The sequence below is a fragment of the Petaurus breviceps genome, unplaced genomic scaffold (genome assembly GCF_028583685.1).
Source record: "Petaurus breviceps papuanus isolate PSGF00001 unplaced genomic scaffold, PetGlider_PUasm1.0 129, whole genome shotgun sequence".
NCBI classification, from domain to species: domain Eukaryota; kingdom Metazoa; phylum Chordata; class Mammalia; order Diprotodontia; family Petauridae; genus Petaurus; species Petaurus breviceps.
The window spans coordinates 5411396-5434986 of NW_027185665.1; the positions used below are offsets into that span (position 1 = coordinate 5411396).

The 23591-nt window shown below is 36.7% G+C and overlaps 1 protein-coding gene across 2 annotated transcripts in view; it reads right to left on the reverse strand.

Annotated features, from left to right (window-relative positions):
* LOC138173169 (E3 ubiquitin-protein ligase NEDD4-like) overlaps window positions 1–23591 on the reverse strand; it is a 507966-nt gene that overhangs the window by 359306 nt on the left and 125069 nt on the right. For both annotated transcript variants that reach the window (XM_069103074.1, XM_069103087.1), the window contains exon 2: window positions 2348–2421. In XM_069103074.1, the coding sequence (XP_068959175.1) occupies window positions 2348–2421 (74 nt within the window). The remainder of the gene's footprint in view (window positions 1–2347; window positions 2422–23591) is intronic.

Consider the following 23591-nt stretch of genomic DNA (forward strand, 5'->3'; position numbering starts at 1 on the left):
CTAATTATGATCAAATGCTCTCTTCTATTTAGTTATTTATTATAAGCTCTTATAATCTATACTTATGCTTTTATAGAGATAAGCTTTTATCTCTCACACAAACACAAGCTGCACTATATCAGGGGTGGAGAACCTGCAGAACACATGTGGCCTTGTAGGTCCCTGGGTGTGGCCTTTTGACTGAGGCCAAGTTTTACACAACAGAGCCTTTATTAAAGGAATTTGTTCTGTGAAGTTTGGATTCAGTCAAATACTGCACTTGAGGACCTAGAGGGCCACATGTGGCATTGAGGCTACAGGGTTCCCCACCACTGCACTAGGCTTTTCTGACATTGAGTTCTTCTATGATGCTTTGCCTTTATGAGCCTCAGTTTTCTCTTCTGAAAAACATGGAAACCACAGGTCCAGGAACTTCTGACTGGCTTTGAAATATTTAATATTTTCATCTATGAACTGGATAATAGTATTATATTATTACACACTATTTCCTCTTCTCTTCTGCCTCTATACTATTTCACTTGAATCCATCAGCTCAAATGGTTTCCACTATTATCATTGTACAGATGATTCTCAGATTTATTGGTCCAGCTTTAGCCTCTCTCAAAACCTCAAATCCCACACCTCCAACTGCCTCTTGGGCATTTCATACCAGACATCTCATAGATATTTTCAACTCAACATGTCAAAAAACTGAACTCATGGGGCGGCTAGGTGGAGCAGTGAATAGAGCACTGGCCCTGGAGTCAGGAGGACCCGAGTTCAAATCCAGACTCAGACACTTAACACAAAACTAGCCATGTGACCTTGGGCAAGTCACTTAACCCCAGTTGCCCTGTCATCCCCCCTCCAAAAAAAGCAAAACAAAAACAAAAAACTGAACTCATTATTGGTCCTCCCAAAATCCTCCCCTCTTGCTGACTTTCCTATTACTGTAGAAGGTATCACCAACCTCCCAGTAAAAACCTATGTGCCACATTTAGTCACTCCTCTTCTCTCATTCTCTATATCTAATTATTTGCCAAGTCCAGTAGGTTTTTTTTTTTTTTGGTGGGCAGAGGCTAATTTACATGTTGCATGGCAGGGTCAACCAATCTTAAATTAGTGCAATGTTTTTTTTATGTTTAGTCTCTAATGTTTCTATGACCCCTTCTTATTATATTACAAGGATATAGTTTTGCTTCACCTAAAATGTTCTTCTCTGAAATGGATCATCCCTAAGGTTTCTTTAAAGCTTCTTCAAAGTCCTCCTGACTTCAGGGCCAGGGCTCTATTCACTGTGCCACCTAGCCGCCCCCTCCAAAGCTTTTAAAAAGGCAAAATTCTGTGTTCTAAGAAATATGGTTAAGGGGAAGCTAAGTGGAGCAGTGAATAGAGCACCGGCCCTGGAGTCAGGAGGACCTGAGTTCAAATCTGGCCTCAGACACTTAACACTTACTAGCCGTGTGACTTTGGGCAAGTCACTTAACCCCAAATGCCCTGCCTTCCCTCTCCAAAAAAAGAAGCAAAAAAAAAAAAATATGGTTAGAAACCTATTGCAAATCAGATCCAAACTTTTTCTACCATTAGTTTAGTTCATCTAATCCACTAGATGAAAAGATACATACTAATTATGCAGATCTATTAAATAAGGAGCAGATGAACATTACAAGTCATACTCTCTACTACTCCAAAATTCTTTTAGGAAAACTTCTACCAAAATAAACTAAACTAAAATAAAATAATAATTTCCAAACAAAATTCGCTCTTCAATTAACTTCAAATACTTCTAACATCAAACATCATGCTCCTTTTTCCCATAATGGCAATATTCTCACATTTATAAGAAAGAATACGTACAATAGTCATGTTCTTGTTGGCATTCACCCCTACCCCCCAAAAAGGCCAGAGCCCCAAACACTGCTAAAGGCTAGAGCTGCAATCTGGGGGACTCTTCATAACCACTTTAAAAGTCAAGGGAGGGGTGGCCAGGTAGCACAGCGAGTAAGAGCACCAGCCCGAGAGTCGGGATGACCTGGGATCGAATCCGGGCTCAGACACTTAGCACCCACCCAGAAACACCTGGCCATGTAACCTTGAGCAAGTTACTTAACCCCAATTGCTTAGGGGAGGCCAGATGGCTCAGTGAGTAAGAGCACCAGCCCCAGAGTCGGGATGGCCTGGGGATTGAATCCGGGCTCAGATACTTAGCACCACACCCAGAAATAACTGGCCATGTAATCTTGAGCAAGTTACTTAACCCCAATTGCTTTAAAAAAAGCCAATGGAGAATATGCCTTCCTCCACCCCCTTGCCTCTTTTCTTGACTTTGGTTTCTGTTGGTTTTTGAATGATCAAAAATGGCACATACCTTGCTCCAAAGATGTCTTTCTTTGCAAGATCAATTCCAGAAACAACCTTCACTCTGAGGATGCGTGATTCTCCCTGTTTAGGGGGAAAGACAAGAGAAAGAAATGTCTTAACTTTAGAAGCTAATGTAGACAAATGACTTTCAGTGAAGACACAACCCAGTCCAACACACAATCATACATAAACGTGATCATTGACCCAGAGGTGACTGCTGGGAAAGATTGACAGCTGAGGCTCCCTTCACCTGAAATTTGAGGCACTTATCCAGAAAGTCTATGATTCTAATAGCTAACAGTAATATGCATAAATTTAAATCAAGCTGCCTCATTAATAGTAGAGAAATAAAACTGTTCTCCTACAGATATGATCTTAATTTAAGTTATAGTTTTAAAACCAAAACATAAATTGCCCTTTTTGGACCCCACTTCAATTCCTCAGTGATCAAAGCTCCACTTATTTTTTTATTTAATATTTTATTTTTTCCCCAATTACATTAAAACAATTTTTAACTTTTATTTTACAGTTTTGAGTTCCATAGTCTATCCCTCCTGCATCACCCCTCTCCCAAAGATGGTAAACAATCAGATAGAGGTTATACATGTGCAATCATGTATAAAACATTTCCATATTAGTGATTTTGTATAAGATTAGAATAAAGGAAAAAGAATAAAAGAGAAAAATAGTATAAAGCCCCACTTATTTAACAATTTCCTCCCCTATGAGGGTTCCATTCTTATTTGTAAATAACCCAGGTTATAGGAGTCTGACCAAGCATATCATCTCCTTGAAAACTTTGTCAACAATGGATCATTACCAGAAAAACTGAAAAAGCCATAAAGTGCTCTATTATCAGAAACACCATCATCATCCGCAAGAAGAATCTGTCTCCACAATCCCTAGACCATCATGTCCCTAGGAATCATCAATTAATCTAACCCATATAATCCCCCTGTATTCAGTCAGGACACCAAAATAACAAGTTGAATGGGAATGAGACAATATGTTAACCAAAGGTGAGAGAGCGAGACAGACAGAGAATACTAAGTCTTTACTCTTTTAAAATATATTGCTTCTATTATAATTTTATAGAATGCAAAATGACTTCAGGATATTATAATGAATGAATCCAACTAACATCAATGGAGCAGACATCGATCCATCAGGGATCTCAAAAGCTATAGAAGTAAAACTTCCTTATTTTACAAGTGTGAGGAGTGGCTCACAAAAGGTAACAAAGGTGCTAAGAGCATCTCAAAGACAAGATGTGAACTCAGATATGTTTTCATATGAATTCTTTGTCTTGTCCATCAAAATACAAGCTTGTTGATAGTAGGGATTGCTTCATTCTTTATACTTGTATCCCCAGCACCTAGCATAGTACCTATTACATGGTAGGTGCTTAATCAATACTCACTGATTGATTGAGTGAGTGATCCTCTGACTTTAGAACCCTGCTCTTTACACTATATACCATCAAAGAAGCATATGACCCATACAGGAGATGGACTGGTCCTAGCAAGAGAAAATGAAATCCCAAATGTTATACTTTTTTTTTCTGGAGGGGGAAGGTAGGGCAGTTGGAGTTAAGTGACTTACCCAAGGTCACATGGCTAGTTTTTGTGTTAAGTGTCTGAGGCCAGATTTGAATTCAGGTCCTCCTGCAGGACTCCAGGTCTGGTGCTCTATTCACTGCACCACCTAGCCACCCCCCAAATGTTATACTGGTACCTATATGTCATACAATGGAAGAACCTCCCCAGCATATCAGTTGGATCTCCTGTGAAGGAATTACAGGAGGGCATAGACAAGAGTCAATAAGATAAAAATGGATATGTGGGGCCAACAATTTTTAGTAATCTCCCCAACACACTAAATTTCTTTACATTATGATGTGTGTGTATACTTTGTATTTACTTGTCTGACTATATATATTGAAAAGCCCCAGTAGAAAATAAGTTTTCTTTTAAAAAAAAGTATTTATTTTTAGTATTCATTATTTTTCAGTTTTGAGTTCCAAATTCTCTCCCTCCCTTCAGTCGCTCCCCTAATCATTGAAAAAGCAAGCAATATGATATCAGTTATACATGTGAAATCATGCAAAACATATTTCCATATTAGCCATGTTGAAAAAAAAGCAAGAAAAAAATAAAATATATACTTCAATCTATACTCAGACTCTATCACTTCTCTCTCTGGAGATGTTTGTCATTTTTCATCATGAGTCCTTTGGAATTATCTTGAATCATTTTAGAGATCAGTGGAGCTAAATCTTTCACAGTTGATCATCATTACAATATTGCTGTTACTATGTAAAATGTTCTCCTGGTTCTGTTCACTTCACTTTGCATCAGTTCATATAATTCTCCCCCGTTTTTCATGAAACAATATGGTTCATCACTTCTTATACAGCAATAGTATTCCATCACAATGATAAGCCACAACTTATTCAGACATTTCCCAATTGATGGGCATCCCCTCGATTTCTAATTCTTTGTCACCATAAAAAGAGCTGTTATAATTTTTTTTGTACATAATGGCCCTTTTCCTTTTTCTTTGATTTATTTGGAATAAAAATCTAATCATGATATTGCTGGGTCAAAGAATATACAATTTTATAGCACAATTCCACCAACAGTACATTAGCATCCCAATTTTTCACCATTCCTCTAGAATTTATTGTTTTCCTTTTCTGTCATGTTAGCCAATCTAGCAGATGTGAGGTGGACCTCAGAGTTGTTAAAATTTGCATTTCTCTAATCAAGAGTGATTCAGATAATTTTTTCATATGACTATACATAACTGATTTCTTCTTCTGAAAACTGCTTGTTCACATCCTTTGACTATTTTTCATTTGAGAGATGCTTTATTTTTATAAATTTGACTTAGTTCCCTATATTTGAGAAATGAGGCCTTTATCAGAGAAATTTGCTATAAAATTTCCATTTCCTGATTTTCCTCTAATGCTGGTTGCATTGATTTTGTTTGTGCAAAAAGTATTTTTTTTTTTTAAGCAATCAGGGTTAAGTAACTTGCTCAAGGTTACACGGCCAGTTATTTCTGGGTGTGGTGCTGAGTGTCTGAGCCCGGGATTCGATCTCCAGGTCGTCCCAACACTGGAGCCGGTGCTCTTATTCGCTGAGCCACCTGGCTGCCCCTAAGCAATTGGGGTTAAGTAACTTGCTCAAGGTTACACGGCCAGGTGTTTCTGGGTGGGTGCTAAGTGTCTGAGCCCGGGATTCGATCTCCAGGTCGTTCTGACACTGGAGCCGGTGCTCTTACTCGCTGTGCTACCTGGCCGCCCCAAAAAGTATTTTTTAATGTAATCAAAAGTATACATTTTACTTCCCAAGATTTTCTGTATCTCTTGTTCATTCATAAATTCTTCCATTATCCATAGATCTGACAGGTAAATTTTCCATGCTCCCCTAATTTGCTTATATCACCCTTTATATCTAAACCATGTACTCATTTTGACCTCATCTTGGTATACAGTGTGAAATGTTGGTCTATACCTAGTTTTTGCCAGACTGCTGTTCAGTATCCCCAGCAATTTTTGTCAAATAGTAAGTTCTTATCCCAAAGGCTTGGATCTTTAGGTTTATCAAACACTAGACTACTATAGTCATTTACTACCATGTACCGTGCACCTAACCTATTCCACTGATCCACTACTCTATTCCTCAGTCAGTACTAGATTGTTTTGACGATTACTTCTTTGTAATATAGTTTCAAATCAGGTATGGCTAGGCTGCCTTCCTTCACATTTTTTTTTTCATTGATTCCCTTTATATTTTTGACCTTTTGTTCTTCCAGGTGAGTTTTGTTATTTATTTCTAGTGAAATGAAATAATTCTTTGATAGTTTGGTATTGCACTGAATAAGCACGTTAATCTAGGTATGCACTCTTTCAAGACAGAGATTGTTTCATTTTTGTCTTTGTATTCCTGGTAGCTAGCACAGTGTTTGACATGTAGTAGGCATTTAATATTTGTGAAATTGAACTGAGCACAAATCTTCAGATAGAGCCTCACATAATAGTCTTGTTAAAATCCTCTGATGCTCTGATCATTGCTTGCAACTGGCATGATAGAATCAGGACTTGGGTCTTATAATCCTTTAGTTTATTTCTATTTTTATTGTATAAAAGTATTTTCTGAAGCAATATTTTGGGTTGTAGGTTATTCTCTAGAGAGTGGAAAGGAAAGGGGAGATGATTAGATATCCATACATGAATAAGATACTAAATATAATTTGTACACACACTATGGAATTGGAGTATACACAAAAGCATATTGGTCTTATCTTGATTTCCTGAAAGTAAAAAGTCTAAAGAAAGATAAGGAATGACCGTCATACTGTAAGGAAGCACATGACAAGATGTGTGACTATCATAATGATTTATCAGATACAGACCCAAGCTGAATATCTGTACTTTCTGAAGCATTTTATTACTTTCATAAAATCATAGCATGACATTTTGCTCTCTGGTTGTGACTTCTGAAGAATTAAATATTTAACTAAGGTGGCTCAAGTGATTAAAACATTTCCCACTCAAGTCGCATTTTACATGGTAGCTTGTTCAAGGGCAAAAAAACACTGGCCAGGTCTCTTTGTGTGTTTTCAGGCTTCTCAGTCCATTTTGTTTTATTCTCTAATTCTTCATCAAAAGGCTTAAGAACAAATGACACGTATAGAAAGTCTCCAACTTAAAAGCAGATTATACTTCAACAGTTTATTTTGGTTGTTTGGACCACAGAACATTTTCCCCTATAAATAAAATTATGAAATTATTTTTAAATTGTTTAAATTTAATTATTTGATAATTTTAAGTTTTTAAAAAAATAAATACTTTAAGTCCCGGTCCCCAAATTAGTCCCAAAATAATTACAATTATTAGTTCCAATTCAAGCCCTAAAATCAACTTAATACACAGTGTAGCATGTCTCTATTGAAAAATGCATTCTTCTGTGAAATAAGATACACAGGCACTGGGGTATGGAGATCCATCTTGCCCTACTGGAAAGTTGGATGGGGAATGGGGGAGGATATAGGAGAGAGCAGATTGGGGTAAGGGGTATTCAGTGGTATTGCTGTTCTGGGGTGGCGGGTAAGGGAAAGACAGGGAGAAAATTAGTAACTCAAAATCTTGTGGAAATGAATGTTGTAAACTAAAAATAAACATAAAATTTAAAAAAGAAAAAGAAAAATGCATCCTTTTACTTCTTCATGTCATGGTTTTCTCATGTGTTGAGGAGGGATTTGCAGTAGATGATCCAGAAGGTTCCTCACAACTCTCAAGTACAGCTTCTAATTCAGAACTTTGGATGCCAGGAATGTGACTCTTACTACTCTTTGCTCTTTCCCCCATCCTTGTGACACCCCTTCTAGAAGAGAATGAACTATTCCTCATACCATTACTGCCAGCAGCAAGAAAACACGGCAGAGAAACCTCACCCTAACATCGTGCTAAGAAAGCCATTCCTAGGAATGGGTATTTGCAAGTCAGGGACTGTCACTGTGTTAGCCATTTCCCAACCCCATACATACATTTTATTCTTTATATTCTGAAGTCTATATTTATATTACTAGCTACAACCTATGAAATATTTGCATGGTGCCAAGTACAGAATAAGTTTTCAATAAATACTTCCTGAATTTGACTAAAGAGACAATATTGTATAGACCACTGAATCAACTACGTTGCGTATGTATTTCTTCTGCTTGCCCTGAATACCTGTGAGTTTTCAAGTTCTGGCCACCCCTTTACTGTTTACCTTTACTCTTTACCTGTTTTTCATTGCCTCCTTCCTTCTACTACTCACAATTGATACTGATAAATTGTTGATAGTCACACACATCTGGTCATGTGCTTCCTTACAGTATGATGGTCATTACTTATCTTCCTTTACACTTTTTGTTTTAAGGAAATCAAGATAAGGCCAATGAGCTTTTGTATATATTCCAACTCTACAGTGTGTGTACAAATTATATTTAGCATCTTATTCATGAAGGTATATCTGTCTCCCCTTTCAACTCCCTGGAGAATAACATACAACCCAAAATATTGTATCAGAAAATACTTGGATACAATAAAAATAGAAATAAACTAAGGGGTTAGAAGACCAAGGTCCTGACTCTATCATACCAGTTATAAGCTATGATCAGAGCATCATATGTATGTCCCGCCCCATCTATTGCCACTTCCTCTCAGTCACTGTTTCCTCTGTATTTCACCTAGTCCCTGCCCTTGCTTGGCCCTCTCAATGGCCTGTTCTGTTCTGCTTCTAATCCATTTAACTTCACTTCCCTTGCACTCTCTCAAGGGCACGCTCTCCCTCTCTGTCTCTCTGTCTCTCTCTGTCTCTGTCTCTGTCTCTCCCCATTGTCCCCACTTTTTCTCCATTATCTGTCATTATTACCTCAGCTAAACTGCAAGCCCTACCCCCCCCTTTCACTCCGAGTTCAACCACAGAGAATCACAAGACCCTACTGTGCATTTCTCAGAAATACAGAATTAAGATACTATATGTTGATTTTAATAACAGTAACAAATGTTCCATAACACTGCATCTAATTTTCCACTTTTTGAGTCAACCAGACCGTCCTGGAGTTCAACAATTCAACAAACATTAATTGAATAAATGCCTACTAAGCACACTGGTGATATAATGATAAATGGAACAGAGCTCCTGTTCTCAAGAAGTTTACCATGTACTAGCGGGAATGAGACACACAAATAAATATAATACAAATTTATATACCATGATTAAGAGCTTAGGAGAGATCAAGAAGATGGTGACTCAAGGTAATTCATTCTTTCCCCTTATATTTTGACTCTGGTGAAATAACTTAACATTATTAGAATCTGAGGTAGCCCAGGGTAGCAGACTTGTAGTCAAAAAGGCTGAGTTCAAATTCTCTTTTGACACTCTCTAGGTATATGACCATGGAAAAATTTCTTAAACTCTATGTGTCTCCTGCAGTTCCCTAGGAATCAATTACTAGGCATAGAACTATTTCAAATTCCACTGGTAGAGGAAATCTTTACAGGCCTCACTAGCTGGGGGGAAAAAAATCACAGATACTTCTAGTATTAGCACCTATCCCAAAGGCATGAAAAAGAATTAGAATAAAAATAACTTGACCAAGGCTCCCCGAGGTTTTTAATAGTATAATATTTGTGGCTTTCTAGAGCCATGTTCTACTGTCCCTATTATCTTTTACTTTTTGTCTATCCATATTGCTTCTTGACAAACACAACTTAAGACATAAGTAGGACAGAAAACCGTCAATATTTAAAGCCCTTCGCAACCTTACTTCCATATATCTTATCAGCCTTATTACTTCTTACTGCCCTTCATGATGCTGGTAGAAGGGGAACTGAGAAAATGAGGGCCTGCTCACACTCCTTCAATGAGCAGAAAGCCACCTTTACATTGTGTCTAATATGATGGAGGACTATTCTGCCATCACAGCCTCCAGATGGCCCAGGAATTGCCATCTGCCACTGCCCCCTAAGGACTATGAGACCTTTTGGTTTAGCCTGTGGCTGAACTTTCATCTATATGCTGTTTCCCTCAACTGGAAGGTAATCTTTTTGAAAGCAGAGATTATTTGTAGTCCCAATGCCCAATGGTGCTTGATGTCACCAGCACTTAATAATTTCCCCCCATTCCATCTGTTCCACAGTTCTCTTTGCACTAACTCTAGAACAATCCACAAAGCAAGCAGGCAGAGACAGAAGAAAGGAAAGAAAATGGAATTCTAAGGCTCCTAGTGTTCTCAGGAGGCATTTTAAAAGGGGTCGTGGCAGTGGTGGCGTAGATTTTGGTGTCCTTGCGAAACTCCTGATTTTTTTTCCTATTTTGAATATTCATGTGCTCACTACTGCATTTCTTGGAATATATGTTGTGCTTTCTTCCTAAATTTCACTTGTATGATACCTAAGTACACTGTATAGCTGATAATATTTTTCAGTGTGTACCTTTTTAATCGGCATTTTTTTCTCTTTCCAAGAGATTAAGCTTTAGGGGTATGACTTATGCTTATTCCAAGGAGAAGAGGTAGAATGGTAGGTACAAAGGAAAGGAGGCTGAATTTGTAGGCAGAAGTCATGCCCTCCAGACCATCTACTCTATTTCCAATAACATCCCTGCAGCCATTATCCAGGGGAACAATCCCTGTAGAGAAAGGGTTTGCAATGTCAGGTCCCATCACCAAAAACTTCAAGTGAGTCCCCAAACAACAGAAACACCAGATGATAGGCCCTACATCCAGCCTAGTCCCCACAGCCATTATTCAGGGAAATGACCCTTGTGGAGATGAGATACAGTGACTGTCTCTGAATGTGCTATAGCACTCCCCCCTGCCCCAGAAGCCATACCTATTGAACAACCAGAAAATAATATCTCACAACCAAAGTCCTAGACAATGCCAAATGATTCTCCAAATATGGTTTTAGCAATGGTATGGACACTAAAGAAGATATGTTTACCTTGTGCTTTGCAACAGCATCCTAACCACCACTGAGCCTTTCCATTCAACTGACCCTAAATTCACAGTCTCCTATTAGATGGTAAGCTTGACTCTAGAGGAAGGATTATCTTTCAATCTCCTTCCATCTCTGGTGGCACAGTACTTTGTATAAAATAAATGCTTAATTAAAAAAAAACATTCATTCATACTTCCTACAAGACTTTATAGCAAGTCACTTAACCCTTCTGGGCTTCAGTTTCCTCACCTGTAAAATGAGATTGGCCTCTGAAGTCCTTTCCAGTTCTAAATCTATGACACTATGATTTTTATATTCAAAGTATCCTCTTATCTTTAAGTTTGTAGCAATGTGTTTATTGATGTCATATTTATAAGAAAGAACTGTACCAAAAAAGGAACAGTCATTTAGCCAATAATCGTTTATCAAATGCCTTCATATTTATTGATCAAAGCATTATGCCACATGCCAAGAGCACAAAGATGTATTAAGGCACAAACCCTGCCTCCAAAAAGGGTAAATAATGCCAAGAATGTGGTACATGATCTAAATTCAAACCCTCTTCCTGTCTGCCACTCGCTAAGTATCAGTGAACACTTGGGCAATTCACTTTATCTTCCCCAAGTTTTAATTTTCTCATCTGTTAAATGGGAAGGGGAAGGGGTGGACTAGATGGTCACTAAGGTCCCTGACACTTTTATGAATCCATATTAAGAAAAAACTTTATCATGTTTCTACAAATTTAAAAAAAAGTTTCGGTGACTTCAGAGTTTGAAATCTCTGTAACCAACTGACAAGTTGATGAACTAAAGCTAGAAATGACAGGCCACAAAAAATTAACAGGTTACTTAAAACAGTCCGATATCCTGAATCATCTTTTAAATGTACAAGGGGCACTTTCTATTTAAATAGATCTCGTGGTGAATCATCTTTTTTTTTCTATATTTTAAATCTACTTTACAGAAAAGTTGCTATGATAAAAAAAATACCCAATAATTTGGTAATTATTTGACTTGGCATTCAAGGATCTCCATAATATGGTTTCCGACTACCTGTGCAACACCAACTTGCCACTGCTTGTTAGCAAAAGTAATACTCTCTAGCCAAGACAATTGACTTACTATTATTGCAAAATGCCAGCCTCATTGTTCCACCTTTAAGCCTCCATTTCTGTTGGTCTCCTGTTTGGAACTACTGTTTTTCATTCATTTCAGTCATGTGTGACTCAAGACCCCATCTGGGGTTTTCTTGGCAAAGATACTGGAGTGCTTTGCCATTTCTTTTTCCAGCTCATTTTATAGATGAGGAACTGAGGGTCAACAGGTTTAAGTGATTTGCCAAGAGTCACAGAGCTAGTAAATGTCTGAGGCTGGATTTGAACTAAGAGAGATGCGTCTTCCTGTCTCCAGGACAGCCCTCTACCCACTGTGCCACCTAGTTATGTACTTCCCTTAAGGTCCAACTCTAGCCTAAAAGACTTTGGCCACTTAAAGGCACTTGTTATATGACTCTTCGTACCACGCATCTTGCCTTTAAGAATTCACTAGAATTCATTCAGACATTTATTAAGCACCTAGGATACAACACACAGTCCTGAGCTTTAGTAAAAAGAGTAAAACATTAGTAGAAAGAAAATACAAAAAATCCTTCCTATTTTTCAAGGCCTATAATTGACTCTTGTTCATGCACTCTGCTAACTGTTCTGTGCCTTTTCTCTGGCTATCCCCCATGCTTAAACTACTCTTCATCCCTCCTCATCTCCACCTCCTGGCTTTCTCAAGATTCAGTTCACTTCTCCATGCGTAAGACAGCAAATATATGCAAATAATTTTATTGCTGTTTTTTCACTTCTAAGTTAAGACTAAGCTTTCATTTAAGTTTTTAGAAATAATAAAGCTGCACTAAATACAGAGCCTACTGATGCTTCTTCTACAGCTAAAACTTGGTTCTCTAGAGCAGCCTTCACACTTCATCAGAAGAGTGTGGTGTCCACTCCAAGGACAAGCAGTTGCATTATTCAAACTATATCTGGAGGCGGCTAGGTGGTGCTGGTGAATAAAGGTGGCTAGGTGGTGCTGGTGAATAGAGTGAATAGAGCACCAGTCCTGGAGTCAGGAGGACCTGAGTTCAAATCCAGCCTTAGACACTTAACAACTTACTAGCCGTGTGACCTTGGGCAAGTCACTTAACCCCAATTGCCCTGCCCTCTCCCTTCCAAAAAAAAAAAAAGGCAAAAAAACAAACTATATCTGGAACACTGCATTGTTTCAACTGACAAACTCTAGTAATGCTCAGAAGAGGGTTCAGGGGGTTTGGAACCTGAGGAAGAGAAGACAGAGGTGGTAGTTTAGGGAAGGTCAAAGTTTTCAGGTATTTGGAGGCCTATCCTGTGGAAGAAGGGATAGTCTTGATCTACATGGCTACAAAAAGAGTTCTATTCATAAGGAAAACTTTCTGCTAATTACAGTTGCTGAATGACAGTGAGAAGTTGCCTTCCTTTTACTAGAAGTGTTCAGGCAAAAAATAAATGGCAACCAATGAAGAACACTAAATTCCTACATGAATGAGAACGCAGATTAGATACCACCTCTTTCCCAAGATTCTCTCCTATGATATCTATAAAAACACTTCAATGCCACTATCAGCAAAGAATCAAGGTTCTAAACAAAAAAGTTTCTGAGTCACTAATGCTGGACATTCACATATCCTTAGCTTTACTGAGTAATTCAATTAGCCTTTGCTGCTATATGTGTTTTAAGGTAATGAAGCTCTATTTTTAAAAAAATCAATAATACAGACATTTTAAAATGCAAATAGGTCAGGGCTGTCTCACTTTTTTTGTTTTTTGATTGTTTCATTCAGTAATTCTGACTGACCCTCCCCACAATTAGTCTGAATTAGTGAAAGTAAAACCTATTAAATAAATGAACTGACATAAAATTTAACTCAAAGGGTAGAGTCACTCATTTCTACTCAATTAAAAGTTTCTTTTCCACCAGAATTATGACTAAAGCTGCATGGAAAAGGTCATCAAAGAATCTTTTTATAAATGTTTCTATTGTTCTAAACCTCTAATCACAGGACAGGAAGCATTTTTAAATTCCTCTTGGACCACCAGGGCAGAATGAATTACATTCTGTTTGTGATTCTAAAAATGGCCCTAGTAAACAATGACCATGAAAACAAAGTCAGAAAGCACTGACATATCTTTGATAATTTGAGGTGATTACTTTAAAAAAAATAGCATTTTCTTAAGTCTATGGTGCCAGTTCATAAACAGCATAAAAAGACTAAAAGAAAAATCTAGGTATAGTTTGGCTGATGTGCAGTATGCCGTAGAGTATTGTAAAGTATTCCTCCTTTCCCACGTGAACACTTTATTTACTGAAAGAGTCAGGAAAATGATATTTGTATGAGAAACAGAGAAAAATAGCTTAAGGAAAGACAGTTTTGAGTGAAAGCAGCACCTCTTTGAGGCAAAAGTATTGACTGTTGGCTGCAATGTCTTTTATCCTAGCTCTTTTTTATGAAATGGAATTTTACTGCTAAGAAACACTAAATCAAAGAACTGTTTCAAGATTTTGGGATAATTGTATATTAACTATTTTGTGATCTGACAAAAATGTGCATTTGGGATTTCTCAAGGTGACAGAGGGGTGGGTTACTATACATGAGGATGTTTGTATTTGAGGCATGAAAAGTCGGAGAAGAAGCTAGTATGTGAAACTGTAAGACAGAATATATAAGGTGATAGAAGCCAACAGAGCCAAGAAGCTGGCAGATGCACAGCACATCTGAGACTTCCTCACTAGAGACAGTAAGGCTGGAACTGATGCCGGGAGCTGATCTGATTGAAGGAAAACTTTTATGCTAGGAACTAAGGAGGGAAAGCAGAATCCTTTGTTTGAAAAGTTGATTGGGGGAAAGGCTTCCATGCTCTCCAGCACTACCTCTATTTTGAAGGAAAGGTAACCCCTTTCTGGTTTTGCTTATGTTGTCCTTTACTCCCTTCTATGACTAAAGACAAAGAACTTTCTCCAGCCTGGAGATGTAGACCTAAACAGTTTTGAAGGTCTCAGGGTTAAAAATTAAAAAAAAAAAAACCACTTTTCAATGAGAGTTTAATTATTCCTCAGTGTCCAACCAAGGCAGTAAATCTGTGAAGTTCAGTAGATGCCATGCTTAAAGCTGCCATTTTCTAAGATAGTTTAACATCATTTTTGCAGCCCAAGAGTAGAAAAGACAAGAACAAGATTGGAGAGGCCCCAAAGAAGAAAGAACACATGAAGTAGACTACTGCCTATTGGAGGCAAAGGACATCAAGACCTACAGCAGAGGGTTGTGCTTTGCCTTGGTCCTATGACTGTACCTAATCAGATAGATTTACTGTTCCCACTCTCCTCCATGAATACCATGGGCATTAATGGGAAAGCAACCCAGGTTTATGTGGGGACTATTATGTTGTGATTATTACTTCTTCACCTTCTGTTATTAAAAGTTTCATGATTAAGACAAATATTTTGGCTGATTTGTTATAGGAAGCATATCAGTGGTGATTTAGAAGTTAAGGTGTTTGCCCCCCCACCCCCCAGGATCTTGAGGTTGTTTGGAGTATGGCTACCTCCCTCCCACTACCAAACACTACACCTCACAGCATAGATGCAGGTGAAGAGGAGAGTGAGCCAGAGCCAGATCAAGAAGAAGGAAACAACCCACCACATAATTAGACAATGGTGTGATTTGATCAGTCTGAGACGTTTCCTCTGTGTCCATCCCAAAAATACTTTGCCCTTTCTTCTTTCTTCCTCCTCTTCTTCTTCTCCCCCTAGTCCTACTCCAAATACCTTAATGGGCAAGAAAACCCGCCTTCTTAGAATCAGGTAATGCAGACATCTGTGAATTAGTAGACTTAAACTCACTTTAAATTATTAATGGTTAAAATCAGCTTCTTTACAGAGACCAAATCTTAACAAGAGGGGAGCAGGTGGTGGTGGCTGAATACTTGAAGACTGCTATAAAGAAGGAATCCAGAGCTGACCAGCTAGGGACCACTATTGACCACTTCATAGTTTTGCCCTGACTCTGCTCTAAATGCAGATACTCTGGGGTACTTGCATAACTTACCCACAGACCTAATACATGTGCCTTCTACACTTACTGTATCTCCCTCAGACTTCTTTTAGTTAAACCCAATGAGTCAGGAGGACTTCAAATTAAGAAGCTATTTTCTATTACCACAGTAGAAGACCAAGTATGAAATCAACTGGCACTTTCTGAGGGAACAGCAGATTTCTTTGAGAACAAAGGCACTCATCATCTAGAATGGCAACCTTTTATATACACAATATCAGAAGAGAGGTAACAATTTCTCATCCATCTCAGAGATCTCAGAAACAAAGGTCTCAGAAAAAAAAAATTCATTTGTTAGAATGTTTCCTTATTTGTAAAGGGGAAAAAAAAACCAGCTACTTCAAAAATTACTGAAAGAGAAAGAACTGACAGTTCAGTCCCTGTGAAAACATAAGCTACAGAAGTAATGTTTCAAAAAGCTTCTTAGGAAGCATAGTATCCATTCAGCTGCAAGGGCTTTATCCCATTATAGTCACATGCAGAAGAGTAAGTGTCAGAAAAGCAGAGAAACTAAGAGAGAAAGTGAAGGAAGGTAATGAACATAGGGAGGTACACAGAGTTCCTGAAAGGAACTTGAAAAGCACTGCTTGAAACAATGTGAAAGAACAAGTCCATCAGAGCAGGGAAAGTCCCAGGCTGGCCCAATAGGAAGGAACTGAGTTATCTCAAGTCAACTGAAAATTAACTGTGCCTGTAACAAAGGAAAACAAAATTAAAAGCCAACAGGATTCAGATTGATGTAATAATTCTTGATTCCTGAAGGCCAATAATTAGGAATATTTATCTCCTCTTGATAGAGAGGCATGTGGTGGATCACTTGTTTAAACGCTACAAGCTTTTGAGCATGAAAGATATGCTGTTTGGCTTGTTTTTTTCTTCATTACAAAAAGTTTTGTTGGGGAATGGGGTACATTGAGAATGATGAAGATGTGTTTGTATGTTCTTAAGCATCAATAGATCATTAATAAAACAGTATCCTACAAAGTTAGAGTAGCTACAGACTCCAACCACAAAGGACGGACAAATGTGTATTTGACAACAGCTTTGTTCACTTGACATAAAATTACAATCAAGTCCCTTACCCTCTTCTCTCCCCAATCCCTTTATCCTTTTTTCTCCTCTAAGTGAATTTTATGAGTAGGTTCTGGTTGTTTCTGAGCTAAAAATCAGAACATGTGCTCTGATACGGAATAATTCTTTCACAGTCTTTTAAAAGCATACATTCTTTCTTAAAATCAGGAATGTCTTGCCAAAATCCAGGATGTTTGTTGGAACTATACTTACAATGAGACACAACTAAAGAGTGTTAATGAACTAGGGCAGCTTTTTTTTTCATGTATTATGACAGTTTTATCCAATGGTTGGAACAGAGAGGAAAGACTCAAGTTAGGACTCCACATGGGGGTATGGGAATACATTATTAGTGTTTGTTATGACCCCACAGGAAACATGGTTCATTGCAGTTTTACTTCCTTCAAATGTGCAAACATACATAATCAGATCTAACATTTCTGTTAAGGCTCATTACTCAGAAATGCCAATTTATTACTGTAAAGCATGAAGGCTCAACCAACAATGGTGATAACTACCAGCAACTCAATTAACTAATAACATTGAAAAACAGCATTTCCCACAGCATTGTAAAGGATGCCTTGAATGTACTGAATCAAAAGAAATGATCAACAAGATGGAAAATCACATTTCAAAATGTCTATTTTTCAATATATGTGATGCTTATAACAATATAATCACAGAATAATAAAAAAATGAATGTTGCAAAATGGCAGAGAACAAGCTTGGCCCCCAGCCAGAAGAACCACTTCCCCCTCCATTTGTTTGCAGAAATGCCTCCCCCTATGCATGTAGAAAACTGCATATGTAATATCAGATTTTTTTCTATGTATATGACCAATTTTGATGGTTTTGTTCTGCTTTTTCTTTTTAAAATGCCTTTGTTATGAGTTGACTCTGAGAAGGAGAGGGAAGAATATAGAAGGAAATCTAGGTGACAAAAAATTAAATAAATCCAAAAAATATATATTTTTTAAATTGGTGGAGAAATGATTTTATTTGTGTCTCTCAATAGCTGGAGCTTACCACTGTGCTTTGTGCATAGTAGGCACTTAATATTTGTTGACTGGGGAAGGAGGGGGAATAAATGTGTCAAAATTATAAAAAACAAGATTTAGCCCCAAAAAAGAAATATGAGAAGATACCCCCCCACACACACACACACATACACACACTCCTTTGCAGAAGGGGGTGGGGGAGTCACAGGTGTAGAAAATTACTTTTCATGTGAGTCTTTTTTTTTGGTATATTGATTAGTTTTCCTGAAAATTTTCTTCCTTTTTTCTCTTAAAAAATCTTTGAGGGGAGGCTATAATATCTATATAACATAAAAACAAAAGATTTAAATAAAATTTTAATATATTTCTGTTTCTATTCTCACATGGAAATACAGATGAAACTAAGGCACATTAATATTGCCTTACCTACTAACAGTCTCTTTGGTCTCTTAAAATTGAAGGCTCTGGGAGGCTAAATCTGGCTTTTACAAGCTGCAAACTAATTTCATTCTAAGCATGGGTGTGACCTGCTTAAGAGAATCTTATGGAAGTATGTTGGGGCAGTGGGAAATAAAGAAATTAAGATATCTTTTTTGATGATAGCTGCAGGGTGCTAAATTATGCTAGCTCACTTACTGTTTTTTTAATTACTTAAAGTGCATTTTAGAATATTCCTAAGTTTGAAATAAATTCCTTCCTTTAGATTCTAATACTTTTGTATTAATTTTAAATAAATTTATCAATAAAGAATACTCTTAAAAGAAGTACAAGTCAGGAATTCCTTCAAAATGACTAATGCTTAGGGTTTTTCTTTCTGTTGTTTTTTTTTTCTCATTACCCACAGTATTTGTGGGAAGAGTGGTCAGTACTACAGAAAGACCACTGACTCTGGAAGGCAGAGGGCCTGGGTTTATAGCACATCTCTGGGATTTCCTTCCTCTGTAATTTGGGGAGAGTCATTGAATTTCTTTTTTTTTTTTGTTTTGTTTTTGGAGGGCAATTGGGATTAAGTAACTTGCCCAAGGTCACATGGCTAGGTTTTGTGTGTGTGTGTGTGTGTGTGTGTGTGTGTGTGTGTGTGTTAAGTGTCTGAGGCTGGATCTGAACTCAAGTCCTACTGACTCCAGGGCTGGCACTCTACTCACTGCACCACCTAGCCGCCCCAAGTCATTGAATTTCTGTAAGTATCAATTTCCACATCTGTAAAAACAAATGATCTGGAGTCACCAGCCTCTGCAGTTCATTCTAAGTCTAGATCCATGACTGTATAAAATCATTTCTGTCCCTGAAGCAAGCATTAAGGGATTTTCCCTGAGGTTTTGATACCTGGTTACATTCAAACAAAACAACATAGGCATTCTGCTGCTCAGTTCTAACTGGGATGTCTTTAGTACATTCACGACACAAAACTCTCCCAATACAAAACCCTATTTTCTGAGTTCAAGATCTTAGATGAAAAACAGCATAAATTCTGTCATGCTTTGAGAAAGAGGAGTTTTAGTCGTTCTTTTGTTATACAACATATTCCTATCTCTTATTACACAGTTTTCAAATAGCCACTCTTCCCTTACCATTGATTCACTTCAATTTCTCTTAAGCCCATTCTTTAGTTCTAACATGTAACTGAGCATCCAAACAAAATTAAGAATAGATTATAAAGATATAAAGTAGAATGCAAGGTTTTTGAGGGATGGAATTGCTTATTTTTCCTTTGCCTTCCCTCATGCCTAGAACAACATCATGCTCTTAGTAAGAATTAAATTGAAGGCAGAAGGAAAAGATGGTAGATAAAAGACAAATGCTAGAATATTACCCCCAAAGGACAAACAAGGGTCTTCACTATGGTGGTGAAAGAGAAACAGAAAAAACAGCGCATTGATGGAAAAGATGTTAAAATGGAATTGACAAAATTTTGTAACTAGTTGATTGTTACAAATGAGCATCAGTGAAGAATCAAAGGCAACACTGGTATTTCAAGTTTGGAGATTCAGTGAATAGTGTGGCAGTATGGGAAAATATTAAGCTCAGTTCTGAATACAATAAGGGTGAGGTGCTATGTGAGGTTCACGTAGGAATGTCCTATAGCCACTGGGGGAAAATGGAAAGTGAGAGGAACTTGGAAAGTTTAGCCCTAGACACAAAGATAAAACAGTCATTGGTGAAGAAATTATGAGATTAAAGGAGATGGCCAAGGGAGATAAGAGAACCATGAGTGTGAGATAGAGTCCCTGGAACCAAAGGAAGAGGTATAAATGGTGGAAGATAGAGATCAGTTTTAGGGGAAGGACAGTATAATTCAAAATAGGTTAGATGTAGATAAGGGAAATGGGCACTTTAGAAAAGAGAAGCAAAAAGAAAGTTACTTCAGTTAAAAGGTTTTGAAGAAGGTGGGTGGGGAGGAAAGTAAAGGGAATAAAAGACAGCTAAACCAAGAATTTGAGTAAAGTCAAGGAACTTGGAACAAAATATGTGAAAAAGAATGGGGAGGGGGATGATGAGCCAGTGTGAACAGATTGGACTCAAATTAGAACAAGCAAAAGACAGGTGTTTGTGTGTGTCTATGTGTGTAATGTCAACCTAACCATTATAACCCAAAAGAATGGATTCAACAAGAGAGAACACAGTGAGATACAGATACTGACACAGAAAGTTAGAATGAATAAGATAATGGAATCCAACATTAAAAAAAAAAATAGAAAAGAAAGGAACTTGGAATGAAAAACTGGCAAGCTGAAACAGAAATTACTAAAGCTGGGGGCAGCTAGGTGGCAAAGTTGAGTGGAACACAGGTCCTGGAGTCAGGAGGTCATGAGTTCAAGTCCAACCTCAGAACTTGACACACTTGCTAGTAGTGTGAGCTTGGGCAGGTCACTTGGTGCCAACTGCCTTGCCTTCTGCCCTCAAAAAAAAAAAAAAGAAATTACTAAAGCATCAGACATTTAAAAAAACAAAGAGTAGTTCAACTCCTGCTATCAGACTTGGTAAAAATAAAAATACTCAATGTCAAGAGAGAACATAGGATCATGACTTTAAAGAAGGAAGGGAGGTATTCTATTCTTATTCACTATTCTATTCCAAATTCGCATTTACAGATGAGAACTTTGAAACTCAGAGATATTTAGGAAATTGCTAAGGATCACACAACTAGTAAGGACCAGAAGAAGGATTTGAATGTGCCTTCCCTGCCCCCAGTACAGCACTTTTTATCTAACAGCTCATACTGTTACACAAGAAAACATCTTTACATTATGTTGAAAAGCATCAGAGATGATAAAATAACATCATTATAACATGTATATTCACGAAAGATAAATGAGAAAAGGCATAGATAATGCAATAATTATCATAAATGTAACAGAAAAAAACAAAAAGTAAAATATAGAAACACTTGGAAAAAAGTTAATTTGAAATCCATGTGTTTTATTAACAATAACATTAAAGAACATATATGTACTTTTCTGGATCATATCATACTTATTGTGTGCTAGACTACAGGAAAGATTATAAGCATAAAAAATAGAAATAGCAAACTGATACTTTATACATCATAATATAATTAAGATAATAATTAAATATAGGTAACACAAGTAAAAGATATAGGTCTAAATGAAAATTAAATAATGACAATCCCAAATAATGAATGAGTCAAAAAATCATGGAAAAAATTTAAATGAGAAACAAAACTGAACTTTAAAAAAAGGACAACAAAATCAATAAGCCTTTAGCTAATGAAAGGAAACAAATTAATAAACTCACACATGAAAAAATGAATTTAAAACTGAGGGGATTTAAAAACAGTTATCAGAATCTACTGTACACAAGCATATGCTATCAAAACTGGGAATATAAAAGAAAAAGATGTTTAACTAAACATAAAATGCTCAAGGTAATAAAACAAGATTGATCTTCACCCAATCTCAGAAAGTATAACTGAATGAGTCACAAATAAACTACCAGAGAAACACAACCCAAGTCCAAATGAATTTACAAGGGAATTTCAAGCAGTTAAAAAGCAAATAAAACCAGTTACATAAGATCTTAATACATAAACCAAGGAAGAACAAAGCTAATAAAGAAATGCTACCCATTTAACTCATGAATAGCAGAGCATAAATAAAGAAGATCCCAGTCAAAAAAAGAACATTTGATAAACTCTCAGATTTTCAAGGCTTTAATAAAAAAAAAAAACTGAACTTAATGGACGATTCAACATACAAGAACTAATATAAGGTACATAAAAAAGCCTGATTATAAGGGATCCATAAGGACAGATTGTTTATTTTTTATATATGTAATATGGAAAATTTATGTCTAAGATTCTTAATAATTGGGTAGTTCATAAGAAAGACTGGGGAAAATCTGGGCATGATATGAATTTAAAAAGTAAAACCATTTAGAAACAGCTAAAAAGAGTCATTATTTTATACAAATGAAGTGCAAGAGGAAGAACTGATATACAGGAATTAGATAGGGAAGGAGGGCTGGTAGTTCTGGTAACCTACTTTCATCGGGAATGGGTATAAGAGGGAACACAATACATACATATTTAAAAGAGTATAGAAGTCTTCTAAATTCAGAAGAAATATAATGGTAGGGGCATAGGGAAGTCATAAGAGGGCAAGGTAGTGGGTAAAAGTAAAGTAGAAGAGGCAGGAGGAACAGGAAACAAGAGATATGAAACAAATACATGAAAACAAAGATCAGGAGTAGAATAGGTTTGGAAAGTATATGTCTATATATGCACGTATATGTGCATGTATATATCTATAGCTATGGAGAAACATATCTAAACTTTATTCTGGGGGGAGGGGAGGATATGTATATATTTATAGCTATAGAGAAATGTATCTAAATTTTATTGTGGCCTTTGGAGGGGAGAGTAAGAAAAAAAGAACAAAGTAAAAAAAAAAGTGCACAGCAGAGAACAAAAGAAAACTCACAAGGAAGCAAAGAAAAGATGGACATCTCAACACAACACGTATTATTTACCATATACACTTTCTTGAAGTGAAAATTTATTGTTACATATTCTGAATCTTCTTTTATGTTCTGTTATGTAAATGACATGCTTTTATTTCTTTCTAACTTTGTATTTAAGTTCCAATATTTAAGTATATTATATGTTTTTGTTTCTTTTCTCTATTCTCTATTTGTGTTCTGGCATTTTGAGTCAAAAATAAAATTTTGGGGAAAAAAGCCTAGGAATCTTCTATAAAGATAGATGATGGGTAGATAGATTCAAAGAGTTATTCATGACAGTTGAATTTATACTATGAAGCTATGCTCAACATTAAGAAAATAATTAGCATATTTAATCTTATTAAAATGCATAACTTTATCAATAAAGAAATAACTTGATAAAATACAGTAATCATTTATACTAAAAATGCAATAATGGACAGGTCATTTTTAATATGATGAAAAAAGTATATTTTTAAATAAAATAGCCAAGTATAGAAAGATATTGTAAGAGAGGACTGAGAACGAATGATTCAAATTTTGATCTTGAATAACTGGAAGAATAGTCGTACCTCAATAGAAATGGGAACTTTTGA